We start from the raw sequence: 13,019 nt of genomic DNA, 5'->3' as shown, positions 1-13,019 counted from the left end.
ATCAAGAAAAAGAAAAGAGGAATGTAACTCTTGATCTATGCTAATGCATGATGTATTACTCTAATTATTGTTCCTTTGTCTTCTTGATTTCCCAAGTAACCAAACAGGCCTAGAAGCACCTTCATCAGGTTCAGGGTACAATCTGATAACTTCTAGCTGCAAATTTCTGAGAATAATAGCAAATTCTAGTGCTTCATTCATAGCTTCTCGAGCACCAGCAAATGCTTCTAATATTTCTTGATTTACAATGTAATGTGAACATATTTGGTTTAGTATTTTGTCGTGTCTTTCTTCATACCTTAAAACTCTTTCCTCTGCTAGTTCTAATGCTTCTGTTATTATCCTCAATTTCTCTGCTGCAATCTGCTGCTTCTGTTTTCTCCTCAAGTTTGGCAAGTATAGCAAGAATGATGTTGAGAAGCCTATAAGTGCAAAGGTGATGTTGTTAAAATACATTGAGGCTCTGCTGAGAATTCACCAATTATAAAAGAGTTGTTGGAGTGAAATAATAGAAGGGGTATAGATTCTTTGCTGTGTGTAGGGGTAGACTTGAAAATGGCATGACTTTATATTACTTCCTTGTGGAGAATAAAGTTCCTTCTCTGCTTAGTTTTCAAATGCACACTTTTTTTTTTTTTTTTTTTTAAATACGGAACTTTATAATGGTAGAATTTGGAGTGAATATAACATTTTTGGAAGTGGAATGAAAAGAAAAGATTCTGGGACTTATAATTTGGAAGGACATGGAAAGGGAACAAAGCCAAAAAAACGTTTAACATGCGCATCCAGGGAATCGAACCCTGGTCAGTACCGTGGGAGGGTACTATGATACCACTACACCAGATGCGCTTTTTGTTATGGGCATTTTAATTTACTTATAAGTACTTTAAGTCATATCATATGCCAAAAACCAGGCGGAAAAGGGAGCTATACTTTTACCGACATCTTTCTTTTATTTTAAGTCATTGATTTCCTATCCTGAATTCACGTTAAAAGGCTTGATCTTTCCTTTGTTTTTCATTATCACTTTCTCACTCTATCAGTCGTATAATGAAGATATCATTCCATAAGGTGAATTATCGATGTCATTCGGAAAAAGAGAAAACTTAAATCATCCAAAATGACGCTGCAAAGACTCTCTGTTCACGTTAGATTGTTGAACGGTTGCAATTAGGAGTCTCTTAGGGTTCCATTTTGCTTCAGGCCCTCGTGCATCTCAACACAGAATGTAGATCTTCATACATGGGTATATAAGCCCCCTCTGCATGTACTGTTTTTCCACTTAAATCTTCTTTTCACTTACATTTCCAAGTTTGGAGCTAGGTTTAGACCAAAAAAAAGTAATAATGATAAAGACAGAAGAAAACAAACGTGACACCCGACAAGGATCTATCAATCAAAAACCAGAACATAAAGTGGATGAATAAATAAAGAATGGGATCGTGCAAATTACAATCTTCAATCTTTGTTAAAAGGCTGATTGTTTCAATCTTCAATAGTCACATTCTTTTTAACCAGTTCAATAGTTCACGTTTGCGTCACTTTTTTGATAGCTTGGAAGTCAATCTTCCTCGAACTGTACTACAATCAGGCTTACGTTTACGCGATTTTCGTTTTCTTGGAGATTTCCCCGTTCGTTTTCTCTGCAAGCGTTGGCGACGGATCTCGGGATCAGCCCACCCTTTTCCCCATTCAGCAAAACTGGAAAAAGACTTGGGGCTTCTAATAGACAGCAACATATCCTCTTCAGGATAAACCTGAAATGGCTGCTCTGTTTCAGAACTCAGGAACTGCCTTCCACGTTCTGTTAGTTCTGGATATTTTATCTGAACACGGGTCTGTAACATTCCCCAAAAATGATTAGCCGTGTCATTGAAAATAACCACGTACAAACATACTACCAGTTCAACATTGATTTCAAAGGCAGCATAACATAAAGAAAGTGGAAATATTGCACCAAATGAAAATATTTATCCCCCCTCCCAGAAATATACCGCTCAAGGATTATCATTTCTAATAGGCATTATGCCAATATTGTCGTGAAACAGCAGCTGTTTTTACAATCAAACTTTCACACATTCGGCTAGTTCTATCTTGCCACATCCTCCATCAAGCAGGAGGAACCAGATGGATAAAACAAGCAAATCTCAAATATAGAATGAACAAATCAATAACAACATACCCAGCGTAATCCCACAAGGTGAGGTCTGGGGAACAAAGCAAAGGAGGAATTAAATGTCTTGTTCTTCGTAGAACGTTTCAAAATAATGTAACTTTCCTGGAGGACAATCTAATCATAAGACCATCTGTCCCATTAAAATCATCTATTTTCTTTTTGCTTTGTCTCAAAACCCTTGACCTCTTTCTTAATTAAAAAAAGATCACATCTAGGACATTTCAAATTATAACAGCAATACTATACTTTCAGAAAATATAATTCTCCAACCGAGGATGAGGGAGGCGATAAACTGATATGGAGGGGGTGGATGCTAAACACCGTTGAAACCTATTATCTAGAATTGTCAGAAAGGAGAGACAACAGCAATACGTGGGAAAAGGTTTGGAACACCAAATTTCCAAAGTAACTTTCTTTGTTTGGTGTGCAGTGCGAGATGCAATTTTAACAGGAGACAACACAAGAAAGAGCAGCAGGATATTTGTGAGTTGGTGTTGTATGTGCAAAGAATCTGGAGGAGATACTAATCATCTCTTGTTGCATCGGAGGTTGGCTTTACAACTATGGGGTGTTGCACTCTCATTGCTTAACATCTGTTGGGTTTTATCACGGACAGTGAAGGAAACAATTACTAGTTGAAGATCGAAGAGGATCGGCAATGAAAGGACGGCAACATGAAAGACAAGACCATCTTGTCTCATTTGGAGTATATGGAACGAATGGAATAGGAGAATGTTTCATAATAGCGAGAATGACGGAGAAAGTATTAGAAGATTTTTTCTATTTCACCTGTATTTCGGTATGATGAAAAAAATACCATATTGTATGGACAGTTGGTCAAACTTGGTGGAAGATAATGTATGACTCCAGCAAAGTCACACGCACATCTTGTATGACACCAACTTGATGTTTATTAGTGAAACTTTTTTACTTACAAAAAAGGAATAAACTAACTGAACCAACTTGATGTTTATTAGTGAAACTTTTTTACTTACAAAGAAGGAATAAACTAACTGAAACCTTTTGACTTACAAAAAAAGAATAAACTAACTGCACCTTCATTAGACCAATAATAGCAAATTAGAAAGGCTTCCAAGTATTTGTTTCCCCTCCTTGCCACATTGTACATGTTTCTAAGATCCTAGTTTTCAGCATCGAGAACAGCATGACTGACTTGACCCATAATGCAGTGAAGTATAAAAGGAGAAGGATATATCAGATAGGGCCGTAAAAGTAAATAAAGATTGGATGGATTTGAGAAACATAGTGCCAAAACTTAGTACCTATGTGAAATAACTACGGTTATTATGCAGAAAGCTTACCATGTCATCTCCCTCCCTAATAAATCCTTTAACTTCCAAAAGTCGAGCAAGACCTTTCCACCACAAGATGTCACTTGCACTAAATTGCTGATACTACAACACAATATACAGAAAACAAATGACAAGATTAGAGTTGCAATAGGAAAAGGTAAATACAAAAGAGTATTAACAGCAATGTTGTAAAACAATAAAAAAGAAGATCTATTTCAGCAAAAGAAATATATTGTTATTCTCTTACACCAATTGAACACGAAATAAAAGGGGTGGAGTCAACGCTATATGCTGGTTGAAAGATTGGCTTCAAAACATAGAGATAAAGATCTTTCTCAATAAGTACGAGGATTTACAAGAATAGAAAGTCGCATGAGTAACTTTAAAGTACTTCTCGAAAATGAGTAACTTTAAAGTGGTATAGTATACCAGCATTAATGCACAGTGGATGGTAAAAGTTCTCTGTAAAAGAAAATAGGCAGCCTTTCAGAGATGAGCAAAATTAAACACAACTTACTAGAGTAGGATTAACATGTAGGTGGAGGACATCTGCTCGACAAGTTAAAGCTACTTTCAGTATGACATGGTAGCTTTACACAAAAGAGACAAAGAATTACAGATTATTATAAGCATCCCAACATATGATTCAAAGAAGATTCTGAAGAAGGCTCTTCAAGAGCAATCCAGAATTACAAACAGCATATATCTCCAGGGAACTCTATTAGCGGTGCAAGAAAGATCCAGAAATTAGTGACAAGAAGCTCATTCAAATTGAAGGAAAATTTTTTAGGTCTCTTTGTCATACCCCTTGGTAGACATGCTTTCTAAAGGCCTTCGCTGACAATTTCACATGGGTCATGCACATCAAACTAGCAGATAGAAAGGGATAAGAGGGAGAGAGAGAGAGAGAGAGGGAGAGGGGAAAAGAGAAGAAGCGAGGGCATTGAGCAGAACTAGTACCTGTTCCCTTATTCTGCTGACTAAAGCCTTGATGTTTGGCCTGTCACCAAGTCTCCCTTCATAGCCACCATAGGAGATGTCTGCAAAATTTCTCTGCACCAGAAAGGATTAACAAAGACCAGCAATGCCAAAATGAGATGACAGAAGTACAAAGAAGCACAAGCAAATGTTAGATGGCAGATGTACTCACACAATGAGCAGCAACAACTTGCAAGAAGATCATCGCCTCAGCCTTTAAATCTTGTCTTTCAGGTGGTCCTTTGATGCATACATCACACCTGTGCATTATGTACCAGGTAAAAGACATAAACTAAGAAAGTGAAATCTCATCGGAAGTAAGGAAAATCTATAGATAAAGGCCAACATCAATAAGCATGAATTGAAAAAGATATTAGCAATGGGATGCATTTGGCACATCTTTACATGCATAGCAAGTCATTTTACTTCAAACTGCTAGAAATGAACATCTCTTTTATGTAGCATGTCCTATGATAAAACGAGTACCTAAAACCTCAACTTCTAGACTAACCTAAGAGGAGTCAAATATTAGAAAGAAACCAGGCTACGGACATTATGTGCCCTCCACACTAACCCCATAAGGGAAAGTGGAAGAAAATCAAAAGAAAAGCACAAGCACACATCCTTGACATGAAGAAGCTTGTAAGGAACAAAAGAGAAAGCACAATAGCAAGTGTTCTTGACATACACCAGACATTTCTCCAAAAGGAAGTGCTCGCCAAAGTACTCCACAAGTGTCTTGGCTCTACAGCAAGCAGTGTTCATTCCATATCTGTTGAACATAACCAACACATAAGATGGAAAACCAAAATACTAGTCGAAGCCGTTCAATTAATAATTATCTTACAACCTGAAGCAATCAGACAACATCTTATATGCTTGTTTTGTCTGCTCCTCACTTCTTTGACTCGGTAGAAGTGTAGGTGTCCTTGACAAGTTTGCATACAGAACTGTTTCACAAGAAATCGAACAGCTTAAATATACATGTAGTGCATCTTCGGAGCCGATGTCCCAGCTCTATGAGATAAATGTGACTCTTCTGGATAATACAAGTTGAATAAGTGATCATTTGGTGAAGTGTATCAAAACCACACCTTAATGCACAGCAGGACAAACTTTGCTAAACCAAGAAGAAGGCATGAGGTTCCTTATCACCATAGCTATTCATATAGTAGTACTTTGACAATGTCAGATTTCCTTTCACCATATCTATTTTCGTAGTCTGTGCACTAAATCTTTTCCACTTCTTCCCTTATTGTCCCTGTGTCATTATTATGTTTTTTGTCTTACTTTTCCTTCTAAACTAAGTACCTTCAAGAAGACACTTGGTCGAACATTTATTTAACTTTTTCTAATGAGAACCATTTTGACCCTATGATGTGATTCTAGGATTAGCTCCTAAGTTTTTAAAGTTAATCAATTCATCAAATATGTCAAACAGACAAGAAAAGGTGAAAGAATGACATGTATTTATGCCAATATTTCTCTGTGGGCATCCATATTATACTATAATAACAGGTTTCATAACCTTTTCCCATGACAGAAAATTCCAATATTTAAGTATTTGAAGAAACCAAGTTCTCAGCTTTTGAATTCTATCATAGAACTTCCAGTTTTTTGCTAAAATCAGCACTGCTTTAAGGCTCATTGTTGAGTTTAACTTTCTTTCTCCAAGAAACTGAGTCTCATGCATGGGTCAGGAAATTGCTTCATTTCACCATCCCAAGCATTACTATCAATGATAGAACCGGTGGATGACAATTTTGTTCTCTTTGAAGTAGAAATTCTATCTCAAGATTATGATAAATAAACCACAGATAAAAAGAAACAAATTAACTGACCACAATCTGCAACTTTTCCATCCCGACCAGCTCGACCAGCCTCTTGATAATAAGCCTCCAAACTCTGTAATTGACCAAGAAGCATAAATGAAATTTAAGCCATGTAACACCAGAAGCAACGACAAGAAAATAGTTCGAACAAGGTCCTAAACATAATGCTTCTTAAGTACACCCATAAGCATCTGTACAATCATATTGCTAAAGAAGAAAGACCAAATGAGAATGTGGTCAAGATTTTCATGTAGTTCGTTTACACGAGTAAACAACAGCAAAAAACATTAAGGAAATCTAGCTGAGTAATTGCACCTGGGGCCAACCATAGTGGATGATCCTTCGCACATTTAACTTGTCAATTCCCATCCCAAAGGCAATTGTTGCGACAATGACCTGAATTCCAAAAGTACAATGTATAGCCTCAATTAGTAAATGCACAAGTGTAAAACATAAATGTAAGTAAAACAACTTTAAGCTCAAGAAAATCGCCGATCTGCTGTCAGGATATCTTAAAGATGCTATTTTATCAAATAGTTAAAGTGGACACAGGCATGCAAAATGTTTGAAACAAGTAAAAGATGATAGCCAGCACTGAAAAGTAATATGCAACAGTTTATAATAGGATATCAAATTAAACAATTCTCAAAAGTGAAATAACTAATTAGGTCAGGATCTGCCAGCCAATATTAAACATCAGCTTCAACAAACATAGTTTTGTTCGGAAGTATATGTGTATCATCTATCCCAAATTCCTGCTTATAAATTACAGAGAAGGAAAGTTCATTAAGGAATTATTGGGATGACATTCTAAAATCTGTAAGGTCAGATAAATAACCTATAAAGAAATGAGGACATAAAGATTAATCCAACTTGGCTCGCACAAAAATGAGGCTAAAAGGTTCAACATTGAATTTCCTCTGAACACGAGAGAATATGCACAGATCAGTCTAAAATATTGAATATTGAATGCAATGGATCAAAGACCTTCAGATATGCAATAACCTTTTAAATAATATACAAAATGTGTATTTACATTACTTCATCTAAGTTCTAACACATCACCTTAACTTTACCTGCAAAGTGTTCTCGTGAAATTCCTTATGCACCTGCCTTAGATGTGATTTTGGCAACTGAAACGAGCAAGAAAAAGAAAATGTCACTTCTCCATCCACAAGGAAAAAGTATATCAAGCAACTTCAATCCTGAGTAGCATCGTTTTGTGGAATGCTCATGACGGTGGGCAGCTTGATGCAGGCAGGTCAAAGAGAAGGGATGGAGGGCTGCTAAGCTGGCAAGCTTCCAAAGAAGGGTACATATGACAACATAGGCAAATCCCAAGTTTGAGAGATGAGTGAAGTTCACATGGTACGTGCGCTTTTGGATTCGATGGTGGCGTAGCTCAAGGGACAAATCCGTAAGGTCTGTTAGGAAAAAAAGGACAATACGTCCATGGACTTGGGCTGTGACATATTTAGACCTTGACTTTAATCTAGCAGGGCATGTAACGCATAATATCACTAGTGACAAGATATACCTAATTACATGGAAGCAAACCAATTGAACAGCATGCTTATGATCACATTTAGTCCACTTTCACAACTATGGTATTTTGCATCTTAAAGACTTGCCCTTACATCGTGAGGCTATGCAAAAATCTGAAGTCTTTCAAACAATTATAAATACTTTTTTCTCGTTCCTTCAAACAATTATAATTTAGTGGCAAAATAAACTCAACATCAATAAAATCAGAGGAAGAGCGAGATAATTACTATAACTGATTGGATATATCAATTACCTTAGCATTGTAAGCAGCAGCCTTGATCCCAGATCTAGAAAGAAATTTTGATATACTTAATGTTTCTTTCCTAGTTGGGACATAGATTATTGTTGGTCCATCTTCCAATGCTTTGTACCGAAGCTTTGCTCTTTCTTCTGGGTTGCTGGGTACATCAGGTGTTTTGGGCAACACAAAATCACTACAACCTTTCAGTGGTAGTTTTCCACTAAATTCACCACAAGAAACTGCAGCAATTTTAACATCAGTACAATTTATTTGAATTCATAAAGTAAATTATAGGAGTAAATGACCAAGCGTACAATTTAACATAACAAATTTATATTCCAGGTAGCCAATGAAAAATTGAGGAAACCCCTAAAAAGTACCCTGGAGTCCTGGACATTGCTTTCGAGAAGATGAAGTCTTTACTTAAGCTGCTACATTGCCAGCTAGAGGCTGAGGAAAATCCACAAAAAGCATTTCACTTGTTTGGTTTTAAGAAATGAAGAGACTATCTACGACACAAAAGGTCAAGTTTGAGAATGCAAGAAAGAGTAGGATGAGATACATTCATCATATGTGGTCTTTTGATCATGCAGGAGAGTAGTGTCATAGGATAAGAAGATGCAAGGTTTTTTCTTCTATCAATTTACCAGGGATAAGCCATCTCTTTGGCAAGCTAAGATTATATCCTCTTAAAACCTCATACTAAACGATCTTGCACCGTTGTGATGATAGATTGTCCAGTGATTGTTGCCAGTAAGTGAATTCAAACTTAGACACTTTAGAATGTAGATGAAAGTACTGCTGCAGATACGACAAAACAAACGGAGTAATTTCAATCCACACTAAGGTAACAACTATTAAAATTTTAAAAATATTCTCTATATTTACACACAAAAAATTCCAAGGTCTCTGATGGCTTTTGATAACAGATCGAGTTATTTGTTGTGTAAACCTTTAGTGACATGGAAGATGGATTCAATCAAATTCTCTTTAAAATTTGATCTGTACTGTCTAAATGAATAGTCCCAAAACAGAGTTTTACCATCCAAATCATCAACATCTTGCACAAAATCACACTCATCTTCCAGAAACTCAACAGACAATTGTCTATCCTTCGAAGGATCTGAGTCATATCTCCCAGGAGAACATTCTTCATCGTCACTCTCAGAAATAGCATCTCCCTCAGTGTTGTCTACATTAACCTCATCAGTTCCATTATGTTCATCCATGCAACCATTGGAAGCACTATCAGAGCTTTCAGAATTCTCCTCCAGATTTGTAGACATTAACTTATTTTTCCAGCAAGACTTCCCTTTTCCGGAATAAGTGCTTATCAGGTCATGAAAATCCTTCTTGTAGGATGCTATCGATGATGTTCTAGAGTGTTTCACCTGCAAACAGCAGAAATGACGTGAATTGTTATTATTTCTATCAGCATATGTTCTTAGAGTGAAGACTGTATCTTTAGAAGGTTCAAGCATTAATATTGTAGCAAAAAAATTAAAAACACTCAAATGAAACCAACCATATTAATATGCACTTATGCAGTATATCCCTTTCATCGTATTATGCAGCAGATATAAAGTGACAAAAAGACTAAGGATCTAGCTTAAAATACCATAACTATGATCAAAGAAAGTAGTACTTTAGTTCTTGAGTGTGAATTACAGGATGCAATTGATAGGCAAACATAATGTCAAAATTTAAGTATGAAACACTGTATAAAAATCACAAGAAATGTGTTCTCAAACATTTTGCAACCCCCTCCACAAACAAAATAAGAAAAATAAGAGAAAGAAAGCACCCTTCACACAAAACAAAGCAAATAATGAAACCGTGCAGTGAAGGCAAATGCAGGAAAGAAAAGGAATATCAAACCAAAGGAATATCATACATACATTGTAGATTAACTTACTGAAAATCGGAGATTTGGCCGGAAAAACGACGTGAGAACAATATGTGTTGCCTTTGACATGTGCAATGACTGCAGAATGTCTTCTCTAACACGAGTAGTGGCAGTAGCAGTCAGTGCCATGATCGGGATGTCAAACTTCAGAAACTTCATCGTATCCTTTCTAAAGTTCTCTCTCAAAACAGATAATCGCCTATTACATACAAAATTTATGTCAATATCTTATTGCAGTTTTTGCTTGGCAAGAATGGAGTTGGATAAGAGAAATCTCAGAGGAGTTTGCCCACTCATATGAATGCCAATTTTTCTTATTAGTTAACAACAATGATGTATTAAGTACCATATCTACACCCAACTAGTAGATCAAAACACTGTAATAGAATGGTCACTACCCAGTGTAATCCCACAATAGTGGGGTCTGGGGAGGGTAAGATGTACGCAGCCTTACCCCTACCTGGGTAGGGAGGCTGTTTCCGATTGACCCTCGGCAACCCTCCTCCTTTATCCGGGCTTGGGACCGGCAATGTGAGCGAGCTCACACAGGCGGAGTTAAAACACTGTAATAGAATAAGAGAAATAAATGGGATATACTATAGTCAGGTGTAATTTGATAGCCTGCTCTAGCAAAAGACCACATCTACACTGCAAGCACTATGTAGTCCAAGATTAATAATCATACGCATGAATAACCAATATATGGACAAAGAAATTGAAGAAAAAAAACATGGAAAGGTGAAATATCAATTGTTTAGTGTCGCATCTTCAGAATTGCACTCATTGGCAAGGAACAGTATGCCTTAAGGCCTTGGTGACGACACTGAAGCGCCAATAAATCGAGACAAAGCGCTTAACATGTTTTGCGCCTCGCTTTAGAGCTTAAGCGCCTTTAACAACACTGGCTTCATCCACTAAAAGTTACTGGTAACACTCTCTTTTGAATGATCAAATGCCTAAACAAACATAGAACCAGAATACGGAAGGTGAGCCCACCCCCACCCTCCAAGGTGAATTACCACCTCCAACGACTACAATTGGCATGGTGCTTATGGTATGTAAACACTGTGTGGAAGGTAAAGAAGTTCCTTCTTGCTTTTGTGCACTCTAGGGAAACAGGCTATAGAATTTATGTTTATCGAAGAGCTTATTCGGTTACTGAAAATTTTGACCACCAACAGAAAATAGTATTAGCCTGATTTATCAAGCAAATAAAAGAATATATACCTGTAATCTGGTCGAAAATCATGACCCCACTTAGAAACACAATGAACTTCATCAATTGCAAATAGAGCAATTCCACGACTTTCTGCAAGGCTTTGGATGGGTTTTATGAGTCTGGCCAAAAAAAAAAGACAGGAAATTCATCTGTCAAACAACAGCCAATACTACAATTCATAAGATTAACAGGCCCAATACCTTAGAATTGTTTCAGGGCATACATAAATGATGCTATACAAGCCTGCCATTGCTTTTTGCTCGACACTTCGATCAGTTTGACCAGATCCAAGGAAGCAAGCAGAAACACCATGTTTTGCTAACTTCAAGCACTGATCGTGCATCAAGCTAATCAACGGCGATATAACAATAACAACCTTCCCGGTCAGCAATGCTGGAATCTGAAAACATAAAGATTTCCCTGCAGAAACATAACTCTGAGACACAGAGAATCACATCTTACTGAAAGGAAGACAGTGGCGAAGAAGGAAAAAGTGTGACGGGCTAATACCTGATCCTGTTGCTGCAAGAACAAGACAGTCTTGGTGAGATAACCAAGCTTCCAGAGCTTCTTTCTGAAAATCCTTCAACAATGAAAATCCGAAGTGCTTCTGCAACAAATTCTTAACCTTCTTTTCCCAATCTGGTCCAATGTCTTCATCTTTACAATAAGATGATAATATATCTTTTTCAGCTGCAATGTGGAGATCAGAATCCTCTAAAGGAGGATGCACATTTCGACCTCCGGTATCTCTTTGCAAGACTTCTGATTGAGACGTACTCAACTTATTCATTGTCTTACTTCTTTTAGGTCTACCTGCTGATTGAATGAATTCGTTTATGTTTGGTTGCCGCATTTTGTCTGCAGAGCACGACGAAGAAGAGGAACCTCTTTTCCCCAGCGTTCCAGCACGGCTGGTGAAACACGCTTTACTAGTTGATGCACTCGCACTGTTTCTTCGAGAATCATCGAGTAGATAATCAATTGCACCCTCAATTGATGGACCCACAACTTGTACAGCAGTTGTAATATCAGATAATTCAAACCCCATTCCAACCAATTCAGCAACAACTTGGTCCCGATCCATTTAACTTCACCCTGATAAAATTGTTTTCAAGAACGACGCCACTATGAGTACACATACACAGAAAAGTCAGAGAGTCCAGATTGAACTACAATCAAACAAAATGAAAACTCGCTGAACAAAACCACTTGGTAAGATTTTTCGTAGCTACATTTACTGTTTTGGGGGAACTTACAAACACAACACTAATTTCAATAGTACAAATTTTGCATCTACATTGACTATCTTGGAGGACTTAAACACACCATAACAATTTAATAGTACAAATATTTGCAGCTACAATTTTAATGTAGGAAAAGTGTTTCAGTTTTCTTGATTCAATGCTGCAATCAAGAATTCAATTAACAAGAAATTCTCACATCAGACATTTTATTTTCATAATTACCCAATTATCGCCAAGTGATATTAGGTCTAAATTTCCCCACCCCACTAATTGTTAAACTCTTATAGGTTAAGATGGAATTTTCCAACAATATTTGTTCTTAACATAATCGAGCTAATTAATGTGTGCCTGTGGCGATTATTAGAGAGGGAATGAGGTGCTGTTGATTACCTTTCTAACGAACACTGAGAAAACCCTATTGTTGTTCAAGAAACGCAAAATTGGATCCCAATGGTCTGCCCCGCCAAATTTAAAGCTTAGCCAAGGTTTGAAGCGAAAATATTTTTACGACGTCGTCGGCAACTGCATATAAGTTGGGCATGTTTATGTTGTCTTCTTTTGT

The 13,019-nt window shown here is 37.0% G+C and overlaps 1 protein-coding gene and 1 non-coding gene across 4 annotated transcripts; both read right to left on the bottom strand.

Moving 5' to 3' along the window:
• Positions 1-778: 778 nt before the first annotated feature.
• On the bottom strand, positions 779-849 carry TRNAG-CCC (transfer RNA glycine (anticodon CCC)). Its single transcript has one exon. It is a non-coding gene; the product is annotated as a tRNA-Gly (tRNA).
• Positions 850-1,390: 541 nt separating this feature from the next.
• Positions 1,391-13,019, bottom strand: LOC132645940 (ATP-dependent DNA helicase Q-like SIM). Of its 3 annotated transcripts, none has more exons than XM_060363201.1 (16): positions 12,848-13,015; positions 11,721-12,338; positions 11,411-11,630; positions 11,219-11,329; positions 10,001-10,190; positions 9,128-9,476; positions 8,098-8,324; positions 7,376-7,432; positions 6,615-6,695; positions 6,309-6,372; positions 5,318-5,417; positions 5,156-5,239; positions 4,640-4,727; positions 4,450-4,542; positions 3,499-3,591; positions 1,391-1,838 (listed from the first exon to the last, which is right to left on the bottom strand). In XM_060363201.1, exons 2-16 carry the CDS (start codon positions 12,295-12,297, stop codon positions 1,539-1,541), a joined length of 2,634 nt encoding a protein of 877 aa, XP_060219184.1. In that variant the 5' UTR covers positions 12,298-12,338; positions 12,848-13,015; the 3' UTR covers positions 1,391-1,538. The 3 variants fall into 3 exon arrangements, 2 of the variants coding, with proteins under 2 accessions (XP_060219184.1, XP_060219183.1); XM_060363200.1 differs by having other exon boundaries at positions 11,721-12,308; XR_009584201.1 differs by lacking the exon at positions 1,391-1,838 and having other exon boundaries at positions 4,636-4,727; positions 11,721-12,308; positions 12,848-13,019.

This window comes from Lycium barbarum, chromosome 6, assembly GCF_019175385.1.
Source record: "Lycium barbarum isolate Lr01 chromosome 6, ASM1917538v2, whole genome shotgun sequence".
Taxonomy (NCBI): domain Eukaryota; kingdom Viridiplantae; phylum Streptophyta; class Magnoliopsida; order Solanales; family Solanaceae; genus Lycium; species Lycium barbarum.
Note: the sequence above shows the minus strand (reverse complement) of the source record. Positions and strands in the feature narration are given on the sequence as shown.

Bases quoted from the DNA above. Each gene is read 5' to 3' on its own strand.
- LOC132645940 (XM_060363201.1), bottom strand. From the start codon at position 12,297: ATGGATCGGGACCAAGTTGTTGCTGAATTGGTTGGAATGGGGTTTGAA. The intron at 9,477-10,000 runs GTAAGTTAATCT...TGCTGTTTGCAG, and splicing joins GGCCAAATCTCCGATTTTCA to GTGAAACACTCTAGAACATC. The intron at 5,418-6,308 runs GTCAGTTAATTT...CTTGTGAAACAG, and splicing joins TGGAAAAGTTGCAGATTGTG to TTCTGTATGCAAACTTGTCA.